The sequence below is a fragment of the Talpa occidentalis genome, unplaced genomic scaffold (assembly GCF_014898055.3).
Source record: "Talpa occidentalis isolate TD23 unplaced genomic scaffold, MPIMG_talOcc4v2.1 talOcc4.11, whole genome shotgun sequence".
Taxonomy (NCBI): Eukaryota; Metazoa; Chordata; class Mammalia; order Eulipotyphla; family Talpidae; genus Talpa; species Talpa occidentalis.
In genome coordinates, this window is record NW_023601104.1 from 74,824,744 (window position 1) to 74,851,007 (window position 26,264).

Genomic DNA, 26,264 nt, shown 5'->3' on the forward strand with positions numbered 1-26,264 from the left:
GGGCAAGGATTGAGCTAGAGGTGAACTGTAGATCCCAGTTCGAGAGTCAGCATTAGTGGCGTTGGTGGCAAGCTGCATCCGGCCTGGGATGCAGAAACTGGTCCATCCAAGTCAGCCCGTGGGAAAGAATGGCCACAAAAATATTTAGGGTTCACCAGTGGGGAAAAGCTGGCATTTGTTCCGTTTCATCACACAAGGCAGTGGAGCTGTTCTCACAGTAGGGTTCGGGTGGGGTTGGGGTAGTGGTGGTGATTTTAGTAAACCAGTTTTCCGATGACGGGGATGTTTCTGTTTTTACCCCTAAACAGTGAGACAACAACCCAAATAACAGATTCCTCAGTGCATTGAAATGCCAAAGCTAAATGAACTGGTGGAACTTTGTGGCTTTGGCTCTTGGCTCACAGGCGTATCCATGCATTAGGGCCATGGCTTGGCAGTAGACAAAGCAGCTATGTGGGTCCTCAGGGAGCTCGCTGGCTCTGTGGCTTTCTTTGATATGCAATTGAACTTTGGCAAATTTTTCCTCTAAGTTTCTGTTTATGAGGTCCAGAGGTAGGCAGAAACCTTCGTTACGGATCCTAAAGCCAACAGCAAGCTAGAACTTTAAGATGTCTTCCCACATTCACACTCTACTTACAGGCTAAACAACTGACCCACAAGGCCTGCAACAAAGGGACAAGTTAGGGTAAAAGACCACTGAATTCTCTTCCCAGCATCACACAGGTCTAAATCTATATGCTTGGCTAATCTCTTAGACATTCCTTATTTTATTTTATTTTATTAAAGATTTATTCATTTACTTATACAAGCACTGGGTACAGTCAGAAGCACGGGAGGGTGAGAGAATTCACCAGAACCAGAGCAGGGAGCAGAGCAGGCAGACTGACGAAGTACACTGCTGAGGGGAGCAGCGGGCAGGAGAGGTCTGCATGCCATGTGGGACCCCTCACCGGTGGCCGGGGATCGAACCAGTATTGCAGAGGCTGCGGGCAGCTTTGCAGCCCAGCACTCAACTGCTATGTCACGGGGGAGGCCCGACATTCCTTATTTTAAAAGGAAAAGATCTCTGACATGTCAGAGGACTGGAAAGAGCATTCATTTACTAGATTCCAAGGCAGCCATGCTTAACAACAATATATAACACTTATCAAGTGTTTAACCATTTATCAAGTACAAATGTGCTATACATGTGATTGTCCATTTAATCACTCCTCCTTGTAAGGTGGCTGCTATCATCCCCATTTTTACAGAAGGAGGAACTAGAGCCCAAAGAGGTTAAATAATTATTAGGTATTATGTTCTTAATTGCTATTCACTAAGTTACGTTACGACTATGCCGATGTATCTTATTATCAACTGGCTTCCCTGAATTCCTACCTCTTCAGTCCATAGCGCTGGGCAACAGAAATAAAATCATTGGATTTAGTATATTTAGTATACTACTTAAATGCTGACTCACCTTAAACTATAACTAGGCAATGACCATTTTCAAGTCATATCTTTCTTATATCAGGAAACCTAGGACTTTTCCAAAGTTATGAAGAGGTATGTAAGTAGAATATGATCAGTTTGAACAAGTGGGGTTGTCTATTCTCCTGATCTTGTACAGTAAGGGAAAACAAATATGGCAGGGATTCAGTTCAAGTCCCAAGATGAAGTCAATGAAGGCCAGAGGGACTGAAAAGCGAGGCTGCATGCCCTTGTTTGTGCCTAGGTGAGGGCTGTGTACCTCCTTTCCTGCTCCTTTTTGTAAGAGCCTTCATGCTTTTGCTTTCCACAGCAGTCCCAGGAAATGCTGACAATACACTAACCACTGCCATATCTGTGATAGACACTTGATAAGAGCTATGCAAATATTATCTTTACAATACACTGTGAGATGGGGTTTTACAATAACACTATGAAGTGGGTATTATTACACTGATTTTACAGATGGAGATATAGGCTCAGAAAGGCTAAAAATGTTCTGAAGCTGAAACAACAATAAATGGTGGGAAAGGGAGTCAAACTCAGTTCTGTCCAACTCTGAGCCACCGGGTTGTCTTGCTTCATAAACCATGTGGTGTAGACATCTAGTATTTTTGCTTGCCCTTGATCTCTTACCCTCCTTTTAATATCTACAGCCTAATTTTCTTCTAAGGAAACACCCCTCTTCACTCTCAGCCTGTGCTGTCTAGGCAGGCCTGAGGGCAGCCCCACCCCCCACCCCCAACTGGCTAGGGGGCTGAAAGGAAAGAGCACTGTACTCTCTATAGAGACTGGTTTGCTGCAGTCAGGTAACCCAACCTAAGCCAAACAGAGTAAACCCATAGCTTTTCTGGAACAATCTGTGTAGCTTATTGGAGGAATAAGCCTGGTAGCTATCTTTACCACCATAAGAGAGTATCCACTTGAGACAATGAAGTCAACACAGAGGGAAGCAAAACTAAGAGCTGGAGAGAGAATGTCCAATGGAAAGGGGAAGTTCTGAGGTCATCGTTTGAGGCTCTGGATCCAACTGTGCCTGAGGTCAATTACCCCTGAACATTCCAGTTATGTGAGCCAATAAATCCCCTTTTCTGTTTAGTCTCAATTGTATTTTCTATGACTTGCAACAGAAAGAATACTGAATAATGTACACATCACATGTTTAGAGGCCAGAAAGTTCTAACAATGACAATCTTTTTATTAAATTGGTGTTTATATCCACCCATTTCATAGAGACCAGTTCCGAAAATTCAGGTACACCTCCCTGGTTTCTAGGTGATTCTATTTCTTTGCTTCTCTTCTTCCTCGTTTTCTGTTTGTTCATTCTCTCCCTGATTTTCTTATGGCCTGTTCATTATTCATATCTGCTACAGTAGAGGGGAAAAAAAGCATGAAGCTTACATAAACAGCTTTTCTGGTTTATAAAGTTCTTTGAAAAAGGTTCAGATAAAGAGTAAGAAAAAACATGACATGAAAACAATTAAAAAATCTTTTGGTGGTTTTAGTTAGCCATGGCATCTTTGCCACATTTTAAGCTTTGTGAAAGTCCTTGATGTCACTTCTTCCATGACAAAAAAAAAATGTAATCTTTTCTGGCTTAATCTCACTTAATCATTAATGATGGACTTTCCAGTTTAAAAGTGGCATCAACTAAGTAACTGAGATGAAATTAGTAATAATTTTGGAAATATGGTCATTTAGCAACCTGGCATTTACTGAACATCTACTGTGCACTGGACTAGACTCTGGAAAAAAAACAAAGATGACTAAAACATAATTTTCAAAATTTAGCTGCATCAGTAGGCCTAGGAGCCACTGACCATAATGTGATGGGGAGAAGAGGAAGAACACTTCCCTACATAAGAAGGGTGCAGGCATAACAGCTGCCAGGCCTAGACGTGGGGATTTTGGAGCACCTGCCCGCACTGTGCAGTAACATGGCAGTATCCCCTGAGTTGCTGAATCATGTAGAAGGGTCCTGGGTTGGTAAAGCAAAACCCTTGAGGACCTTAGGTGCAGCAGCTATTTGCGAATTGGCATGAAATATTGCAGTATTTTAATAACTAGAATGGTCCGTTGAGGAGGAGAGTAAAAGTCTCTCTGTAAAAGAAGCCTCTTAAAGTGAAGGGTGGGGGAACAATTGATCCTGTCTGTGGTGAAAAGCAAGTGAAGGGTAACTTAACAGGGAGGAACTTTTGAGCTGAACTCTAAGGAAGTTTATTCATGGGAGCAAGAACAGCCCAAGTACTATCACCCCGTCATGTCTCATCAGAGAGTCAGATTTGGGTGTGATCATTGAGTTGGCCCAGATTGAGGACCTGCTAGAGTTTGTAAAGTAGCTACTAGGAAATTAAGAATGAGTTTAAGAAGGTAAAGGTGGTGGTTCAGCAGTGAGGACTTTGTTTTATATGCAGGGGTCTTGCTGACAGAGAAAACCCAATGTAAGGTTATATAGATATATGAGCCATGTGCTCTGCAAGGATTCTTCTTTCATGGGTTGTGCTGATTAATCTGGGTAAGCTAGACAGACAGGTATGTAAGCCATGAAAACCTTGAACGGCTATTAATTTGAGCTGTGGAGCTGTACAATACTTGTTTTCCAGCCTATGTCATCTTGTGCATTCCTAAGCCTTCCAGATTATTCACAGCTGGCCAGTTAGCGCCTTATGGACAGAGACCACATCATAGTCTTCTATGTTTTCTGTAATGTCCACTTCAATACCTGAGACATAGGAGGTATTCAGTAAATATTTGTTGAATTAATATAACATGGAGTAAGTCATTCAGTTCTAAGAAACCATTACTTACACTTATTGTATGTATGATTTTATGCATTTGCAAAGTGTGTCTGCCCACTTTAGACCCTGTATTTTCATTCTGACCTTCTTTTGTATTTTCATGCATGACCTTCTTTTGGTGAGAATCATCCAGAGCCTATGTGCTCAACAAGGAATTCCTGGCAACAACTATTGCACCTCCAGCTAGATCGCAGCCTGGGTGTGGCACGGTACCCACTCTCTTTAACTTGATTTTCCCTACCTGTTTGAGGAGAGGAAAGGGTGTTTTTGTTTATTTATTCTGAAATGGAAAACATTTAAAAAATTTATACTTCTACATCATAATTCAAAGTAGGAGGAATGATCCTCTAGAGACATAGAATCGAGTCCTTTTCTGTGCATATGTGAAATATAATGTTCTGTGGCATGCTTTTTGAATAACCCATATGTCATGGATAATATTTCCATGTAAGTATAGTTGCTAATATTTTTGGTGGCAGCATAGTATTCCAAGGTATGGATTTATAGAAATATAGTTAAGAAGATGATGAAATTTAAATTGTATCCCTTAAATTCTTTGCATTTTTTAAATAATTATTTGTTAAAAAAAATAAATAACTCAGCCTCCTTGATGGCGCAAGGAATTGAGCACAGCACTATGAAGCTATCCACAGTCTTTACAGCATGAGTTCGATCTCCGGCCAGCCAGGTAGCTACCCACATGGCACAGCAGACCTCTCCTGTCTCACCTGCTGCTCCCCTCAGCAGCATATTTCAGTCAGTCTGTCTGTTCTGCTCCCCACTCTGTTTCTGGTGAATCCTCACCCCCATACCTCTGGCCTGTACCCTAGTTCTTATATGCATAAATAAATAAATCTTTAAAAAGAAAAACTGTGACCCCAAACTATAGAAGTACCAATCAGAAGCTTCACTTCTGACTTGGCCTATTAATATTTATACCATGCTTTGCTTTATCATTAACCTAACTTCGTCTACCTAGGAATCCCAAACAATATAGTAAACTTTATACAAATACTGCATAAAATTTGTTTTATATTGGTCTGGACTGAATGAATTCTTAAATATAATTATTGTTTCTTCTTATTAAAACTTTTAATTGGACCCATTTTAATTCATCCTCTCTCTTATGATCCCAGTTTTAAAGAGGAAGATGGCTCAGAAAGCTGCTCCAGGTTACCAAATAAATCAAAGTTCAGAACAATGAGATGCCTTTAGACCCATCCCCCAAGCTGTCCCCATGGCCACAGGCCCTCATCACATGACTTCAAAGAGTCCCAGACCCTGCCTCTGTGCCAGGAGGACTGAAGTCTCCCAGCTCTGAAGTTGCTGGACCAGGTTTTTGTTTTCATCTTATGTTTTCACTCTCTTTTCTTTTTTGCCTTTCTTCCTTTTTGGTGTCTCATTCCTTATAGAGTCCTGGCTGGCTCCCCGAGGGATGAATCTGCCTGCCTGTGTACACAGGAATTATGGGCTCATTAGGGTAGTTACCTCTAATTCATTCTTCCTGGTTCTATTAGAAGAACTCTGCCTGAGCACTGAAGGAAACTCTTCAATGTGTGGCCTCTTGTCTTTGTGATACAAGCTTTTGTCCCATAGTAATTAGGCCGAGTTCTAGTTTACTTCTAAAACATGATTAATTCCTTGAAAGGAGGGGAAAAAGATGGAGAGTTGTTATTTAAGATGGGTACCCTGGGAGAACAAAGCAGAGGCTTTTCACATTGTTGTGCCTCCTAATAAGGCCAAAGCCAAGGTTGCTGTGTGCCTTCCAGAGGCAGTTCCCTGCCTGATAGGAGGACAGGAAGAGCGGGTGACAGATTGAAGGTGACACTGCAAAGGCATAGGACCAGAAGTTTAGGACATTTTGAGGCCAGATCTTCTGGACTTGCCTCCTCTCCCACCTCCGAAGGGCCTAGGGAAGAAAAGGAAACTTAGACCCCACCCTCCCCCACTCTGCTGTGTAGTTCTAATGTAAAGTTTCCCTGACCCAGAAACACTGAGAAGGGGCTGCCTTGCTTTATTCCTTCTGATTCTCCATATTGCTTGAATTGTGTATAGTGAACATGTGTTATTTATGTAATCAGAAAAACATAAAGCTGTGTTCATCATGTGGGGAGGGGAAACGAGAGAGAAAGCCAACTGTTTGCTGCGACTGGCTAGTGGTGCTATAATATAGTCAAAACAATGCTTGTGAGATAATGATACACTAAGAGGACCCTAAAATTTCTGAGCAGGGTTATCCGTAGTATGGTGACAAGAGAGGGAAATGCTCACTTTCCACTCCTCCCCCACCCCCTTCCTTTAGGAGATCAGGGCCAGAACCTGCTGGACCCCACGGGAGGCCCTGACTAGAATTCCCAGCTTAGGAAGCATCTTATATGAGACAGTTTTCTGATCCCTTTGACAGTCAATATTCACCTGTATTCTTAGGCTCAGGGAGACTGACTCATTCTGAAGAATGTGACCTGCCTGATGACATATGTGTGTTATCCAGGGAAATTGCCTGAAGATATGGATTTAATCAAAATATAGGATTCAATGAGAATTTCAGACTGTCACATGTTAATGGAGTGGAGAGAGATTTTCTAGGGATACCTAGTGTCTGACACACCTCAAATCAGACTCTATAAGTGGTTGCCTGCTGGGTTCACTTATTCGCAGTCACGGATGGCCAGACATTCTCCTCTATCAATGAGTAAGCTTGCTTGACCTGTCCCTCAGTTTCTTCCTTGATTGATTGGGACTAATAATAATATATATCTTATAAATTTGTCATGAGGATTACATGTCTTAGAATAGTGCCTGGCATATAGCAAGAACTTAATTAATAAATGTTAGTTGTTATCACTATTAGCCCAGATCCACTCAAAGTTCTAATGTTTGAAGTAGGCTCCAAATGGAAATCTGATGTGTTCCCAAAGAGATAGGATAGATTTTAAAGACCTTACAAATTCAAAACAGTAGCTATCAAGTTCTTCATATCAGAGTCTTTCTAACATTCTTCTGCAGATGCCCAGTATATAAACAATTTCTATGGGTTAAAGATACCTTAATTCTCTAATTATACTTGATAGGTGAGTCACTGTATGCTTATACGTACAGTAAATTTAGACACAATCACATTAAAAATATTAAAAATACAGAAGACTTAACTGGCAGGTCCCTGGTAATGGCCTGACAACACTGAGGAGAGTAAGCATATACAGTTGAGCTCCCCTCCATCTTACTGAGCTTGTTGCAAAGACTAGTTCAGACTAGATTTAGTTTCAGACCTAAAGGAAAGGATGGGAAGGGTCCTCTATTGTCTCTTTGCTACACCCTCAGACTCATCTGAAATCCTGTCTTGTTTTTCCTGCTCGTCCTTTGCCCTTTTTTCCACTGGGAGAGGACTTTAGGGAAATAGTAAGAATGCTGCGGTAACAGAGGGAATTAATTTGACTGTGTTCTGAAGAAAGGGTGTGTTGATTTCCCACTCGCCATAGTTTCTCCACCCATCAGAGCAGGGCCAGGGATGTGGCACGTTACACAAACCAGTCCCACTTGACCAGCTGTTTTTGGATATGTCCAGCCCAGAGTTCAGCCTCTTTACATAGAAACATGTTGCCTTCCTTGAATTGATTCCTGTGAGACTAAAGAACCCCCCCTGTGACCCACACATGATGTAACAGGGATGTGTGCTTCAGAATTCAGGACACACCCTTTGAGTTCCTGGCATCCTCTTACCATAATAGTCACATAGCCACAGCCTTTCTTCTGTGACCCTTGCAGGCCAGAGCTGCTTTGCCTTGGCTCTATTTCCTAGCGGACCTGGGCAGGAAGGTCCAGCTTTGCTTCTGTGGAGCTGTGAGCAGTGCTGGGATGTCAGGCCCACCTAGCTGGGTGTTCAGAGATCTTCGCTTTGACATTGGGACAGAACTCCAGTGCGTCTTGTCTTTTTAGGTCATTTTTGTATTCCTGATTAGGGTAGAGAAAGGGAATGTGTCTGTCACTTTAAATTGTCTGTGATAGTATTCAGTTGTTTTAATTGGAACTAAATGAAACTTCCAAATTGAGATGACCACAAAACCAGCATATACTTGTTCATGTTTATTTGAAAGTTAAAATCAATGGTACTTACATAATTTTTTGTTTAAAAGAATGTTTAAAATTAAGTTCAAATGTAGAATTTGATGGCCATGAACTTACTAGTGATACAACCAATTCTGCACCCAATGGTAATATTACAAATGGTAACATTAACAATTTCAGTAATGGATAGAAATCACATCTGAAACCTGAATGAGCAGTACTAAGTCTGTATTAAAATCTCACAGAAGCCTCACACACCAGATACTCTCACTTTGGCAGCAAGGAAAGGTAGTTATATCATTGAACTAGGGCTCTAGACTAATTAAGTTAGGGAGAGCTACCAACTTTCCTGCATTTTTACCTCCTACAAAGAAAAGAAAAACTAACATTAACATTAAGAAGAAAAGAAAAACTAACAAACTAACATTAATCAAAGAAAAACTAACATTTCCTAGGTTCTTATGATGTGCCACATTTTTCATTAATTTCATTCATCTCATGAATCCTCACAATAAGTTTATGATGTGGAAAATAAGGCTTCAGGGAGATTAATGTGTCCAAGATCATGTAGCCAAGACTTGAACTGACTACATTCCAAGTGTCTTACATTTTATAATAAGGATGACCATCCTTGGCCCCAAGCTCTCCTTTCTTAGCCCCCTATAAAATGATTTAAAGATAGAATACTACCCTTGAGAGGAGGTGTTTGGTATATACAGCACTCATATGTATAATGTCTGTGTGTCTATCTGTCTAACTACCCTCAAAGCTAGTGTTACGATAATATCACTAAATCACTACCTGATTAGAGTTAGAGGAACTAAAATTCACAAAAAGGGACTCTTTTATGTGAAGGTCCAACCTCTTTTGTGTATTTTTACTCATTTTCTCACAATCCTCCTGAAATTATTTAAGCTTAATAATATTATTAAAAATTAGCCCAGGGCCTCCCCGGTGGCACAGGTGGTTGAGCGACACACTGTGAAGCTGTCTGCAGCCTCTGCAGCGCAGGTTCGATCCCGGCAGGGCAAGAATCCCACATGGCGACGCAGACCTCTCCTGTCTCGCCTGCTGCTCCCCTCAGCAGTGTATTTTGTAGTCTGCCTGTTATGTTCCCCACTCTGTCTCTGGTGAATCCTCTCACCCTCCCGGCATCTGGCCTGTACCCCAGTTCTTGTATAAATAAATAAGTAAATAAATAATTAGCCCCAAAGGAGAAAGAGATCGCAAATCTCTGAGATATCAACAGATTTCAACAAAAAATTGGAAAACATGAAGTGATAGATGATTGACAAGACATAACAGAAGTAACTGTCTTTAGAGTGGTGTAACAGAACATTTGAAAGATTTCCTTAGGACTTAGAACTACCAGCAGGCACAGAAGGCAGAGAAGATTAAAATAGCAGATTGGCTGAAAATTGCATTATAAATCTATGGAGTTTTTGGATCCCCTTTCTTACCAAGGATAGCCAGGTGACAAATCTCCAAAGCAGGGTGAAGGTCAAAACTTATCTTTGGAAAAAATGAGAAAGTTCACACGTGGGACTCCAAACACAACAAAGGGTAAGAGGAAGCATTTAGCCAAAACCAGGAATTGCCAAATGGTGAATTGGAAGCTCCTTTCTCTGTCCTGCTTTTAGAATGTGAGAACTAGTCAAGAGATTGGAGAGGTCTTTTCTGTAAATACCAATTTACCTCTGGGAAGGTATATCCATGTATTGATATTAATCACTCTTTAGTGGATCCCATCAGTTGACATGTTGAGTCACAGGTGGAACAAAGTTTTTCCTGGACATATGTGTAGTCTTCTAGATTCCCTGGAATATGCAGGGACTTTGCAAAGCTCCCTGAAGACATCTCATTCTTCAATTTTTCCTTTTTATTGTTTTCTTGGACCACTTTTTAGTCCTGCCTGGTAATGGGGCCTTACAATAAGGTAAAAATAACAAAGATGGATATTGAATTGAGATGTTTTAAAATATGACTTGGGAAAAAACTGACAGAATGGTAAAAGTCTGCAAAAATCTGCACCTCCACAAAAACAGTAAGAACAGTAAAAACACTAACAAAAACTACCCAAATTAACCTTTTCAAACACTGGAAATTAGGTAAAGGCTTGCAACAATCTGAGTAGTGTTAACTCAAGAAAAATAGGTGGACCTCAAAAAAAAACAACAAGATTTGTGGCATTTCAACTTTCCTTAGTCACATCCCCCTCTTCTCAGCTCTTTGGTAATTTTGAAGGCCAGCCGTCTTGCAACTATAATATATAAGCCAGCGGTCTAGCAGCCCCTGGAGGAGATAGAACTCATTTGGAATTCCCCAAAAGCCACATCCAAGAAAACTGTCACTATTTAACCCATCGAAAACTCACTAAATGTTCCATTTTCAGGGCATATCTTTAGTCGACATGACTCAAAACTTGGTCTGAATGAACAGGCCTATCCACAGGGCATTTGTCAAAAATATTCAGTGTCAACTGCTTATCATCATCGTTGCCTAGTGTGCCATTTCCAGGTAGGACAGCAAAACTATCCTTCAAAAATTAAGAGAAATCAAGATATTCTCAGAGATACAAAATCTGAGCATTTGTCACTGTACCCTTGCCATATAAGAAAATACTAAAGAAAGTCCTTCGGATTGAATTGAAAAGACACTAGAGAATAACTTGAAATCACATGAATAAATAAAGAGCACTGGTATAAGACAAATGCATAGGTAAATATGAAATACAGTATGAATGTATTATTTTTATAATTCATTCTATCTGAGTTGAAAGATAACTGCAAAAGCAATCATTATAAAACTAGGGCGGTAGATTTATGACAGACAAAGATGTAATTTGTATGAAAATAGGAAAACCAAACATGGAAGGAAAAAGCAAAGTTTTTGTAAGAATTGAAATTAAGGTAGTATCTCTATGAACTACATTGTTTTAAGTCAAAACATTAATAGCAACCCCCAAGGCAACCTCTGTGAAATAACTAAAAAATGTATATTAAAATAAACAAGAATATTAGAATGATATACTAGAAAAATATATAACACAGAAGTCAGTAATGGAAAAATGGAGGGGAAAGGCCACAGAAAAACAATAGCAAAATGGCAAACAAATCCACTTTTATCAATAATTACTTAAAACTGAATGAACCTGGCCTCCCCTGGTGGCGCAGGTTGTTGAGCGCAGCGCTGTGCAACTGTCCGAAGCCTCTACAGCGCCGGTTCGATGCCGGTTGGCTAGGGTCCCACATGGCCTGGCAGACCTCTCCTGTCGCGCCCGCTGCTCCCCTCAGCAGTGTATTTCGTCAGTCTGCCTGTTCTGTTCCCTGCTCTGTCTCTGGTGAATCCTCTCACCCTCCCGCGCCTCTGGCCTGTACCCTGGTTCTTGTGTAAATAAATAAATCTTTAAAAAAAACAAACAAAAAAATTGAATGAACCAAATACTCTAATCAAAAAACAGAGATTGAAGGAATGGGTAAAAAAATAAAACATAACAAGGAAAAGCCCATGATCCAACCATGTGCAAATCTAAAACAGACACACTTTAACAATCAAAGACACAAAAAATTTGAAAGTAGAAGGACCAAAAATATACTTTAAAAGATTTAAGCCTTGCAAATTTCTCCAATCACAATGGAATAAAATTAGTAATCAATAGTAGAAGAAAATTTTGGGAATTCTGAAATGTATGAAAATTACACACACACAAACACACTCACTCCTAAATAAGTAATAGGTCAAAGAATAAATCACAAGGGAAATTATAAAATGTTTTGAGAAAATGAGAACAAAAATACAACATAACAAAACTTATATGATGCAACTAAAGCAATACATAGAGGGAAATTTGTAGTTTAAATGCCTTTATTCAAAAATTTTTATTGCATGTAAATTATACTTTAATAAAACTGATATTTAATATAAAAAGAATTAATGACCCAAATTCTTTGGGTATATGAATTTGTGTACTGCCATATATATGTAATCACTTAACTTTCTCTGATTTTAGTATATTTTGGGAAAGAGCAATAGTCCTTTCAAATCATACATAAAATTCATTGGAAAAAAAACCTGTTTTTAAAAATATATGAGCAAATATTAAGCCTTTATGTAACTTTATCAGTGATAAAGTATTTAGAGGAATGTACACAGATGTTTGCAGTTTACTTTGAAATACAACTATAACAAAAATAAGATAGGTTGGTGGATAGAGAAGTAAATGATAAAAACAGGGATAATAAAATGTTAATGGTAAGCCTAATTGATAGGTTTATGGAAATTCACTATAAAATTCTTTCAACTTTGCTGTATGATTGAAAATGTTCATAATAAAATGGAGGGAAATAAGATCAAAATGCCACTCTGATCCTGAACTATTACTGTCCCTATAATTTGCTAATATCCTACTAAGCTGAAGAAATTAATGTTTTCTTTAAAAAGCAAGCTCTTTTAGTTTTTATACTTTGAAAAACCGATGTATTGTAGGTAAACATTTTAAAACAATCTCCAGAAAGATGTTTAAAAGAGCATAGTGATACTTTGTGGAGAAATAAGATCTCATAACCTAAGGGCCAAACTTTCTAGGACAATCTTCCCAGGTTCTAGAACTATATTTCATTAGGAATTCAGATGAGCCCAATCTCTGCCCCCAATTTCTGTAGGAAAAACTTGTGAAGTAAGTCACATGTTGATAGATGAATAAGCTCATGCTTATTCAAATACAGTTCATTTTTCCACACTCTCATTTCCCCACACTTTATTACTTCTACAGATCTTACTCCCCTATTTCTGAGAAGGTAGTTTAGATACCGTTAAAGCCATTCTCTACTCATCTCTTACAATCTTGCAAATCTGTTGGTACTGAGGTTTCAGTGTTGCATGGGGAGTGATTTTCCAAGTGATAAAGCAGATTCTAATCAGTATAAGATCCAGATAGGGAGTGGAAATTGGACATCTGCCACCTTTCCCTCAAGCTCTCAACATAATGACTAGGGAATTCCTTTGAGGATCACTGGGTATACTTCAAGACCCCTGATCCTGTGGCCTCTGTCCAGCCACAGAAATCTTCCTGTCTGGAGCATTTCCGGCCCTTCTGTCCCTTGGCTTTGAGAGCACAGCTCAACCTGGGGAAGAGATAGACTTGAGGTTATCAAAAGTCCATTGAATTATTTGATGCAAGACTGACTGGCTTGTTTGCCTCCCTGGCTCTCTTCCTGGGCTTCAAAGCAGCTGAGAAAACAACTTTTTCTAAGTCTTGGACAAGGAGGAAAATCCCTGGCATGAAGGATTTCTGTCACAGACACTTGGCACAACTAGAGGAAAGGTTTGTTTAACTTAGCAATGGGTTTTATTAGCCCAGGAATCCAGTTGAAGTGAGATAATAGGGTCTCTGTTGAAGGACATTTTAGAGTCAGTGGGTTTTCTCTTTTGCTTCTCTACAGGACCCCTGCATATAGACAAAAAGATTAGATGCCTTCAACAAGGACATCTCTGCTGAATTCACTTACAACCACATACTCATGTTGCTCGAGGGAAACTGAGACAGGCTTTAAAAATTAGCAAGACAGGAACTTACGAATGGATGAAAAGTCATATTTCTATCACCTCAACTACTATCTACCTCAACTGCTTCAACTGAGCTATCTACCTCAACTGCTTCTTACCCCAGTTTTCTAGACTGAACATATTACATTATCTTTGGGCCCTGCAGAGAGCAGGGGCAGAAAGAAAGCCAGATCTACCACCTGCTCTTATATGAAGAGATTCTTCTGCTTATACTTTCTCTCTGCCAGTCCATTTTACTTTGCCCTTCACTCCAACCAGTATGAGATTTGGAGTAGTGGGTGGGTAGGGGAAGGAAATAGAAGAGAGAAAGGATTTGTTACCAATATTAAAGTAAGCCTGCCTGGCACAAGAATTGAAGAAGAATAAGTGGAAGAACCAGTGCCAGCTTACCCTCATGTCTGCTTTCCTGGACCACAAAAGCAAAACTCACTTTTTCCTAAAGTTGGGATTCTACTGCTAGAACTCATGTAACCTGCCAGGACCAACTTCTTGGTTAGCCTGTAAAAGCAGCCTCCTGGATAGCCTGTACCCAAGGTACCTGACAGCTGGGCACTCCCTGTCCCACACTGGCCTTCCTGGTCACTTGTGGAGGAGAAGGGCTGAACTGGGTTGCATCAGATGGGGGTCACATTTATACTTTAAAAGGAGGATGCAAGCACATTCCCTAGAAGGTGTCACCACCCTGGAGGAGGCCTGAGGTTCCAATGTCCAGCACTTACTGTTCTGTGGCTCCTTTTCCACTTTCTGAGCCTCTTGGAAGTAGGAGCAGGCCAGGAAAAACATATGATGCTATAGCAAGTTGAAACCAGAGACTTGACTTTGGGCCTCCCCAAGCTGAGAATCCTGGCAATGATTGACTGTCCAGCTTTCTCTTTCCTATGGCTTCTCAATCCCCCAATTTTGGGGAAGGGGTGCCAGGTAGATCCTCAAGATAGGTATGAGTCAGAGCTTCTGAGGGTCACGAGTTTGTGCACTTACTCATTTTTGCACTAAATTTCTTTTGTGTATTCAGCATCATACTGGTTTGGTAGGACCAGAAGAAGTAGTAGTAATGATGATCTCTGCCTTCACGTGGTAGTATGTAAATCCAGGTAACATTACCTATAAAATAGTGAAGAAAGGTGAAGGAATTTGAAAGAGACATCAGGCTAGAGAAATTAGCAAATAACATAAGCTTTCTGGAAGAGATGGCATTTGTATGGGGTTGAAAGAATAGGCAGGATCTGGACATTCAGAGATGCAGGGCAGAAGGAAGACTGCTAGTATGGAAGCTTGTGAGCAGCTGAGGCAGCCTGCATGCATGCCCTATCCAATTCCCTTCTTTGTCCTAAATCATGCAATATCACCACCACAGGGGGTGAAGAGGGGAGAGGCAAATGTCTGTATTTGCTGTTACATGCTTTGTCTCATAAAATGTATCATCCCAGGGAAGTGGATTGACCTGTGTGGGACATATTGGGGCTACCATGACGGTAATTAAAAGGTTGAACTATAGGACTAAGTGAAATGGGTTGGAATCCTGGCTTTAGCACTTTCAAGCTACCTATCTCAAAGAGTTGCCCCTCATCATCATTGCTATGGGAATTTTGGAAGAAGCCCCTACCCGTTTCCACCATTTTAGATTCATTACTCTCCTTTGGAAATCTTACATTAAAATACAAATACCATAAAGGATAACTCTAGGCGGTTTCAAACAGCTATGCCTTCAGAGCTAAAGATTTCTTATATGGTTTGTGTTCTGCCACCAGAATGTCAGCTCCATGAGAGCAAGAACCTCATCTGTGTTGCCCCCTACTGTATCTCCTGTATCTAAAACAGTGCTTGGCACAAAGGAAAGTTCCCAGTAAATATTTGTGAAGGGAGGAGAAAGTATATTCATTAGGGTATAGTTAATGGTATGAAAGAAACACTCAAGAAAAAAACCAATCTGGCTAGTTCTAGTTCATAAGGCCACACACCAGCCTTGTGGAGTTCTAGGCTTTCTGAGATATATGTGTCTGCCTTCATTCTTGCCCAACTACAGATTTCCACGAACCCCCCTAGGGTTCCAAAACCAACTACACTCATTGCACACAGGGTTGAATGTGGTAATAATTTTTCACTAGGAGCCTGGAGTTTTATTATACAGCCAGGTCCCTCCTGCAGAGCATATGTATTGAAGAAGAAAGGACAGTTGAAAACAGCTCAAGTCACATGATGATTAGAACACCCCAAATCTATAGAACGACTGAACCTCTGAAATAGAACAACCTAAATTATCCGCTAGGGAGGCTTGTTTATTTTAGAAGAGGATGATTTGTGGTTTGAAAGGCAGAAAGGTACAAGGACTTAAGGTATAGATTCAAGTCTACAAAGAAGAAGAGTCTCGATCTATTCACATAGCAAGCATCTGTTTGCTTGTTGTTTTTCTGAAATCTATAGGCTAGGCAGCTAATTTACATGAGCCCTCTCTGGTAGGTAACACTGTAGAATTCCCAGCTCAGAAAACTCAATTGAAAGGCAATAAGTACCTTCACCCCAGCCTTTTACCATCGTGTTTGTGTTGTAGTGTTTGTGCTCATGGGTTACTTTGGGTGTCTAACCATCTAGATGGAGCTCCTCCAGTTATCGTCCTGTATGTCAGTTTCCTGTTTGAAATCTGAGCTCCAGTCCAACCTTGGTTTGCTGAGTGAGAAGGAAAGCAGAACCGTCATTCCCTTGTTCCAGATACTTTGTCTCCATTGACATAATCTAAGACCATACTAGATTTGAATCACATCTCACAATTGAACTGTAGTGAAACTAATACTTTTAATCCACTTTATGAATGCTAAGTCACATCTCCCCCATTCTGTAATGGTTGGCCCACTGTTCTCAAGAACAAGGCCTTGTATGTGTGTGTGTCAATAAAATTGCATCCTAAAGTATTTGCAGAATTTGTCCCAATACTCTAAACCAAAGTGAGATTTGTTTCCATATTATGATTATCTTATCTAATATATTAACTCTTTCGCTACTTTGTCTTCTATTACCATATTCAGCATCCCTTCAGTGGGTTTAGGTACATGATCGACAGGTCTAGATGTCACCTGTTCAGTGAGGTCTTCTCTACTAATCTACTAATCCACATCTTCTGATCTACTACGTCCTATACTCTCCCTGCTTTTTTTTTTTCTTTAAAGAACACATAATCATGTAACATACCATATATTATACTTTATTTTGTTTATCTTTCTGCCTCCCGTAGAGCATAAACTCTACTGGGGCAGTAATTTTGGCAGTTCCTTTTCCTGATGAATCCCACATTTGTTGTACGAATGTGGTTAAATAGATCTGTGTATTTGTCCAGGTCAGTAAGAACATTGACTGTAACAGGACCAAGACTTGAATCCAGTACATTCAGCAACATCCAGAATGCTGTTGCTCTTTGGTCACTTATAAATTCTCTTAATGGTATTAGTATCTAGCCAATTTGCCTTCACTTTATGTAGAAGGCTACCGAGTATTACGTGTATTGCTGAAAAACAGGTATTTTGTGTTAGGAGTAGCCCTCTCATCTACCAATCTCAAAGTTCTTTCCAAGAAAAAGAGGTGAGATTCATCTGATCACTACTTTCTAACTCACACAAATTGTCCTTTTGATAAGCCATTTTAAACTCTGAGAAGGATAGGGCATTAATCACAACTTGTCCAAACACCTTGATTCCATGAAAGGTAATGTAGTCCCTATAAATGAGGTCCTCCTCACAGACTCAGGGCTGACTCATAGAGTGGGCGTACACCCCCCAGAAGGGGAAGCAGTCAGATGATGGATGTAGCACACTGAGTTGGAGGATTCAGTTCAAATGCCATTTGTTTTATTGTATTAGAATATCACTTTTTTCCTTGATTCTGCAGTCTATAAAATAAAGTCATACAGTTTTTAAAAATATAGATTACTATTTATTTATGCCTTTTGGTTTCATGTCCAATTGTTTCATGTAGACAGTAAAGATCTGAGGTTTTAGAAATATTTAATATATTTTTTATTGCTCTTTGATCTAAAGGATTTATATTTCTCATCCATTTCCCCTTTTCCCACTCTTTCTGACACAGCTATGATATAGGCTCTTATCCTCTCACCCCTGAATGATCACAGTACTCTCCCAACTGCGTCCAAGAGTCTCTGCTCTTGCTTCTCCACTTTAGACCCTTTAATCAGGCTAATTTCCTAGAAGCCAGCACCTAAAATGTGGTCTAGGGACCATAGCTCCAGAATATCTTGGGAACTTGTTAGAAATGCAGACTCTTAGATCTCAAAGCCTACTGAATCAGAATCTGCCGGTCAACAGAATTCACAAGTGAGACATATGCACACTGAACTTTGGCTCACACTGACCTCTTCTACCAAGCTATTCCCCTACCAATAGGCACCCATAAACTTTACATTGAACAATCCCCAAACTATCTTCGTCCCTTAATTGTCTGGTGAGATGTTTTTGACATGAAGATAAACTGCCCCACCTATACATCTGCTCATTGGTTCTGAGAATGATGACCAAGTTTATCTAGATAACTTTAGACGGGTGTAAAAATCATTGAGATTCAATTTGAGTTGAATCCTGGTAAAAGCAAAACATTGGTTTTTAGTGAGTAAGAGTTAAGGGGTACTTGGGCAAGCATATATGTGGCCTGGTTCGAAATGTTCTTGTTAGCTTGACACAATGGTAGGCATTTTACAAACTTAATTTGATTCTCTCAAGAATCTCATTTAGGTAGGTGTTGTTATCCCCATTTTACCTATGAGAAAAGGTTATATTGTCCAGAGTCACAGTATTGGTTAGAATTCAGTCTATACCACAGTAACAAAGATATCCAAATACACTGCTTCGGACAGGTGATGCGGTCCTGAGATAAACAGGCGACTGCAGATGCTAGGCCTGGGTGCTCCATGAAGTTGCCCAGCTTCCTTCTCCCATCTTACTTCCTCATGTTCCAGGATGTCTATGTCCATGTATTATTAGTCGTTTCCTGCCCTTGGGAAAGGGAAAACAGCAAACAAAGAGCTCATAATTATTTTATAAAAATATGGAAGTTCTACCTGTCACTTATAATCACATTCTGTGATTCAAAGCTTGGCTACGTGGCCACTGCTAGTTGCAAAATATACGTAGAACTACTGAAACTTCCAGAGTGTTTTTTTTTTTCTTTTTGATCAATTTTTTTACTCAAAGAGTCATGGCTACTATGGGAAAACTGCAGGCTTTGCTATGCGCTCAGCTGAGAGGCCTAGATTCAACTTCATGACAAAACCTGTGATCTTTCTACCACATTGTTCCACTATTTCTCATAGTTGACAATTAGTAAATGTTTTTCCAGTGGAGTTGAATTGAGATATGACCTGTAAGCCTTTTGGTTATTTGAAATTACTTCTTTCTTCTCTCTTGCATCTCCAATTACCTAAGTGGCTCTGTGCCAAACTATCACTGTTTTTGATGATGTTAATTTGTAAGACAGGAAATTGATATTCATCTTCCTTCAAGAGAAATGTTATAATAAAATAGTCCTCCAGTCTTGAGAGGGGCTGATGTAAGATGCAAAATCACATGTCAGATGTGGTAATGGGTTAGGGATACTAATTTTTTAATAACCCAGTGATCATTCCCTGCAAAGTAAGTTTCTTCTTTGGAGAATGCCATTGATCAAAATATCTTTGATACTTTGTTTTGGCTGGCAAATGAGTCAACTTGCTGCAGTGATGCTTTAACAATAACAAACCAAAATCTCAAAGGCACTTGATAATATGTATTTAATGTGTATGTGGCTCAACTATTTAGCCTGGGCCCAGCTCATCAGCTCTGCTCTAGGTGTCACTTGTCCTTCTTCTGAGATAGCAGACTAGCTTGGACATATTTTTTTCTGACTCTAGTAGAGGCATAAGAGAACAAATAAAAATGTGTGAGGCTTGTGGAGGCTGGCGCTGAGAACTGGCACAACCTATAGCTAAAATAAGTCATGTGGCCAAACCCACAGTCTAGGACCATGGGAAACACTCCACACCTTAAGTAAGAGGAAATGTAGTCACATGGTACAGGGTGTGAACACAGATGTGGTGAAGAGCTGGCGCCAACAAAGCAACCTCCCAGTACCTTGTCTTCAGCAAATTACTTCGAATATTCACAGTGGTGGCAAATCTTTATCTATGAAAGGTATCTTTGAATTTTTTTTTAATAAAATAGCCAAGTTTATGTACAAAACTAGAGAATCAAGCTAGATTTATCTTTGGACAGAAAGGTAGTTATTTAGGCAAGTGATATAAAATCATGAAACATTCCTAGAAGAACCTGTTCAAGAATATGATCTTCGGTAACAGAATAGTTGGAATAAATGTACAAACTTCCAAGGTGATCACTTTGAAAGAATAGCACTCATTTTGTTCTAGAATAAATTTTAAGTAATAACGAACTGATGGCCTGTAGTCATAAGTTACTACTTTTTCTCAAAGTAAGGATAATGAATGCAGGCTCAAATCTGACACCTCCTTTAACTAACCCTAAAATATGCTTTATGTGCAGATTCTCATTGCCAAATCCCCTCTGGCTCCTTTCACCTCACTTACCTACACCATTAGGAAGGAAGGCCTGGTTCTTCAAGGTAAGATTCTTAGATAAAGTCGTTTCTTTAAGCTGATTTTGCTGCCCATTGCTGTTGATAATTACTGCTGTGCTCCTGAGAATATTTCAAGACCAAATCAAAGGCCAAAAGGAAATGGCCAGTGATATTTATCCTGATAAGATCAAAGAGATTGACAATCATGGCAACAATTTGGCAGAAGGTCAAGGTGGGGCTAAGGGAGAATTAGAGTTCTCTAACAGAATGAGACAACCAAAGAATGAGCGTTAAACCAAGTAAGCTAGGAATCGCCACCACCTAGTCCTCTTCCAGATCCTATGGAGCGAGGGTTTGGACCGTGAGTCTCTGACACCATGCAGGACCAGCTGTTACAGGGCAACCCCAATATAAAATGGGTTGCCTGTATGTGGGTCCTCACCTGTGTGCTTAAAGGGGACTTACACTGCAGGCACACTCAAAAGGTTAACTAAAGGTTTATTTACAAGGGAAGGGGAAATGAGGAAATGTACAACTCAGGGAGAAAAGGGGGAAATAAAGTCTTAAATGCATCCTACCCAGTCCACAGAAACCTGGAATCCCAATGGCACGCTGAGATCTGGTGGCAAGCCAAGAGCTGTGAAGCCAAGAGAGTGAGACCCAAGGCCCACATGTCTGGTTTTATACCAACCCTAGCAGCTTGACTCCACCCTCAGGTCCCAGCAACCCTCCCTTTGGTGATGATGGGATTTGTCATTTCCAGTGTCTTGATGGCTTTGGTCTGGAGTGGGGGTGGAGTCCACAAAGCCTGTATGGAATTAGCTCAGGACATCCTTTACCCCTAACACCAGCACCATTTTCGATGCTCTGAGCACACTGAAGAGCAGTCTCGACTGGGAGCCTGTGTGGCACTTTGTATGGCACCGTGAGTCCTACTTCTTCACCTTCTCTGGTTACTCTATTTCCTTTCCCTGTGCTCAAGTCATCACAGGGGAGCAGACCTTGTTGTCCTACACATGTGACATGGGCCTGAGACTTGGAAGGAGGTGACTTTGGTTCATGGGAGAGCAGCCAAAGGCAATAGTCTGGGACTCACTGATCCATCATTCTCAGATGCTGGATTCCCTGCTGGTGAGGAAAGGTATCCAGTTGTAGGTATATCTAGAAAACAATAAACATGAAGGGTGCAATATTGTGATTTATCAGAAATATATTTTTGGTCATTTAGATGTTTATTTCTCATATATTCCTTGAAATATATGAATTGAAAGAGATGTGTTGAAAGTGATGAAATCAGCTTTAATTATGGGAAAGCTTTTGGAAGCACCTAAGGATAGAGGCCAGTTGCCTGGAGAGTCAGCAATGTGATTAGAGGATTGCAACTTTCAGTCCTACCTCCAGAATTCCAGGGAGGAGAGAGGGGCTACAGGCTGATTTCAATTGCCAGTGGTCACTGATTTAATTAGCCATGCTTATGAAACCCCATAAAACCCCCAAAAGTTGGGGTGTTAGAGAGCTCCCAGGTTAATGAACACATGAAGATTTGGAGGAAATGGCAGGCTAGGAGAGAGCATGGGAACTCTTTTCCCAGACCCTGCCCTATGTATCTCTTCCTACCAGCTAATCCTGAATAATAATTTTTCAGGAATAAAAATTTGTAATAAAGTGAGTCAGTGGGTTTCCTGAGTTCTGTGAGCCACTCTAACACATTAATCAAACCTGAGGAGGGTATCCTAGGAGCCTATGATCAAAACCAGTTGAGTTTGCAGCTGTTACTGAAGTCTGAGGAGGGGTTCATGGGGAGCTCTAATCTGTAGCCTGTTGGTGAGAAGCACAGCTAATAGGCTAATCTTGAGACTGGCATGTGCAGTGGAAGGCGGTCTTGGGAGACTGAGCTCTTTACCTATGGAGTCGGATGCTCTCTGAATAGAGTGTTAGAATTGAGTAAGATTCTCAGACACCCTGCCCGTGACTGGTGGGTTTGGTATGGGGGAAGCTTTTATACCCACACACATGAAAAGGGTCCAGAAATCCTATTCAAAAGAAAAAGTTCAAACACCACTGAAATTAGCTGATAGGGTCAGATGTCTAAAACTGTTTATAGATTAAAGAGTGTTTCCATAGAAGTACTCATTTGTCCCCCACTGTCAGATAGGAAGCCCCACCCACACAATTGCATAGGTAAATATGGTCTGAACCATAATGGGACATACTACCCTTGAGGATTTTGCTGAGTATTTTCCCCAGATTGGTGAAACAAGGTAAGGCCCTGCATTCTCCCCATGGAGACACATTGCATCACACTGATCTAGCAGGAACTTTGTGGAGCCAGCTGCAGAGTCCACGCATCTGACTGTGGAACAGGCTGCAGCCTTCCCTTTCCTTCTTCCCCTTAAAATGTCTGCCAATTAAAGAACCCGGAAAGCTCTGTGTTTGCTTGGTGCAGCTGAGCTCCACAGCAGGTCCAGGGAAATTTGGGGTAAGAACTACTGACCTTTGGCTCTTAGCCTTTGACCTATGCTATCCAAGTTCCTTGGTAAATATTTTTTTTACAATTGCAAATATTGTTTTCTGACAAAGAAGCAGAGATTTGAAGACCAGATTAAGCAAAGCAAACAGCAGGTCCCTTTGTTACATACTCTCTAAGGGTGTATAAGTAATAAGCAATCAGAAAGTTGGACTTTTATTTACCCAGTGCACAGTGTGGCTTTTGGCCCTTCAGTTTTAGAGGCTTTCTTAAAAGATTAGAAGTCTAGTAAATTGCAAATTTGGATAAAGATTGCAAGAAATTCTATGGACGATTATAAGACAATTGTAGGGGGAAAAGAACCCACCCTGCCGTGATAAAATGCCTCTAGCTCTAACACTAGGCATTTTGATAAACAGCATTCTTAAGTCTGGTCTAACTTGGACTACTTTTAGGATAGTGTTTCTGAGAACAAGGTTCACAGACTTGCCTCTCTCACGCTCATTGCTAAGATCACCATTGTGCCAGGGAAGGGGAAGGTGTTTAAAGAAAGCAAACCAGAAATACAATGATTGGTGGAAGTTTTAAAACACTGCAAAAAGTTGGAAAATAGGCAAAAAAAAAAAAAAAAAAAAAAAGAAGAATTATTAAACAGGCTGACCTGAGGCTGTGTGTTAAGGAAAGAGAAAAATCCAGGAAGGTGTGTGATGATGCAATTTCAACTGGCATATAAAACTGGGACCCCGCAGAGCCTTACCTGGTTGCTTTTGAATTTGTTTTCTCCACCCCACTTCCCACAGCTGTACTTCCCTCTGAGGTTTTCCAGAGGCAGCAAAAACCTTCTGCCTCAGCAACATCACTGAATACAAACTACTGGGCATTGCCTTCCCTCTGGCTATATGCTCCTGGGACTTTGGGGAAAACAGAAATGAACCTGCTCCTCAGAAAAACAGGACCCCTAATTAATTGGCAGGTCCTTTTAATGTCAGTTCTTGCTCTGGTGTGATCTTGGGGAAATCTCTGGTTTTGTCAGCTTGAAAATGAAAATGTTGACCTTCATTAAGAGCTTTGCAAACTGGGCCTCCCTGGCAGCATAGGGGTTAAGTCTCAGCACTATGACACAATCACCTCTGTGGCCTGAGTTCAAACCCCAGCCAGGGAGCTAACCCACATATGGCACAACAGACCTCTCCTGTCTCGCCCACTGCTCCCCTTAGCAGTATATTTCAGTAGATCTGCCTGTTCTGCTCACCACTCTGTCTCTGGTGAATCCTTTCACCCCCTGCACCTCTCTGGCCTACACCCCAGTTCTTCTATGTATAAATAAAGAAATAAGCTTTACAAACTCCCTTGCAACCCATTGGTGAATCATGAAATGAAATTAATCACAACCAACATTTTAATTATGGGCAATAGTATATTTAAAAACTGGCAACAACAAATGCTAGCAAAGATGAGAAGAAGGAGCCCTCCTACACTGCTGGTGGGACTGCAGAATGGTCCAACTACCGTGGAAAACTGTGTAGAGTTTCCTCAAATTATTAAAAATTGATCTACCATATGACCCAGTGATTCTACTCCTAGGAATCTACCCAAAGGACACAAAAACATTAATTCAAAAGGAAGCTTACACTTCTATGTGTACTGCAACACTATTCACAATAGCTAAGATATGGAAACCACCTAAGTGCCCAAAAACAGATGAAAGGATCAAGATGTAGTATATATACATGATGGAATACTACTCAGCAATCAAAAAGGACAAACTCATGCTATTTGCAGCAACATGGAAGCTAGAAGGGATTATACTCAGCAAAATAAGTCAGCAGGAAAAAGAAAAATATGAATGGTTTCATTCACAGGAGGAATATAAGGAAAATGAACAAAAGTTCAAAAAAAAGGAAACTTGCAGGTAAACTGTAGATCTGAAGCATACAGCAGGGGAGAGGGAAGGAGAGGGGCCAAAACAGAGGAGGGAAGAACACAAGGGACTATGGTGACAGTTCATGGGTAATGAGGTGGTGGGTGATTTATGGGGATTTATCCATTTATTGCACAAAAATGAATAACATTGTAAGAAAAATAAATTTTTTTTTTAAAACGGGCAACAGTAACATGTATTGTTTCATGGTATATTTGTTAATGATTGTGTGTGCACATTATGAATCTGTGTTTGGAGGTTGCCATGTAAAATGTTTTTCTTAGATTAGAATCATCAGCCTGGGTGATCCCTAAAGGCCATCCCACTTAAGCTTTATCTGATTTTCTTAGGAGATGGTGTGCTTATCGTTCACTTAGCTCAGTAGAGTTGTACCCTGGAGAGCTCCACACACCAGAACATAAAAGCTTATCCCCCACCCTACCTTCCCACTTAGCAGATAACTGAGCTAAAAAACACCTGCACCATTCCCCAAGTTTAAAGCAAAGAAACCTTTGATCCCTGGGTGGTAACCTTGGAAAGGTACCAGCAGTCAAGGCCAAGAAGGTGGTTGTGTGAGGGGTTGCTCTAGCGTGATAGCCCCGAGGTGCTATCTTGGAAGAGGGTGCCTGGAGCTCCAGGTGGGATGTGCAACCCCTGTGTGAGGGGCATAGAGACAAGAGGAAGGGCTGGAAATCACGTGAGGGCAACGCCTGTGGTACCAACTAAGGGAAACTGCTAGTCCAACCACTTGTGGCCCCACATTGAGACTTTGTAATGGAGCCAGCCTGGAGTGGTGGGAAAGAACAATCCAAACAGATTACCCTTTGGGGAGGGGCTGTTAGTGAGGGAATGATCCCTCAGAGCCTTTTATCCCCTCAGCAAGCCCCAAGATTTCTACCAGCCTGCTAGCCAGGAGGTTTTATAATACCTGAGAGCTTCTGAGAGCATAAGCAGAGAGAGGGAATAAAAGGTGCGGCCAGAATTCGATTTACCGGCTCCACAGGCCATTCCTCTCACCGGTTCTCAAGGATTAGGATGCTGAGACCAGCCGGCAACTGGGGGCCTAGTACCCTTCCCACCCCTTTGTTCCCTGGGATGGGAGGGACAATAAAAGGGCCGACTGGAGAGGCTGAGGGGCTTGGCTAGAGATTTCTCAGGCTGCTTTTTGAAACACTTGAAGGAGCCAGTCCTTGCTATTGTTGTAGTAAAATAGAAAGCGGAACTATTCTCCTTTGTGGGGGGAGGGTTGCTTACGAAAAAGTAGAAGAAAGAAAACCCACCCTCCCAGCACCTTCAGTAGGCCGCCAGTCTCAGGCCATTACCATGGTAATAAGTGCTGTTTGCATCTTCTTTGTCCCACAGTAGCCTCACTGGTCAGGAATCCTGGCCTCTGTGGTTGGGCCCAGGACCCTGG

The 26,264-nt window shown here is 40.8% G+C and overlaps 1 protein-coding gene across 10 annotated transcripts in view; it reads left to right on the top strand.

Annotated features, from left to right (window-relative positions):
• The window catches only part of RAD51B (RAD51 paralog B), a 538,718-nt gene that overhangs the window by 502,854 nt on the left and 9,600 nt on the right, over positions 1 to 26,264 (top strand). For all 10 annotated transcript variants that reach the window (XR_008550226.1, XR_008550227.1, XM_054691203.1 and 7 more), the window contains one exon: positions 20,429 to 20,507. Coding sequence is in view for 8 of the 10 variants with exons in the window: in XM_054691203.1 (XP_054547178.1) it covers positions 20,429 to 20,507 (79 nt within the window). In the remaining 2 variants the exon portion in view is untranslated. The remainder of the gene's footprint in view (positions 1 to 20,428; positions 20,508 to 26,264) is intronic.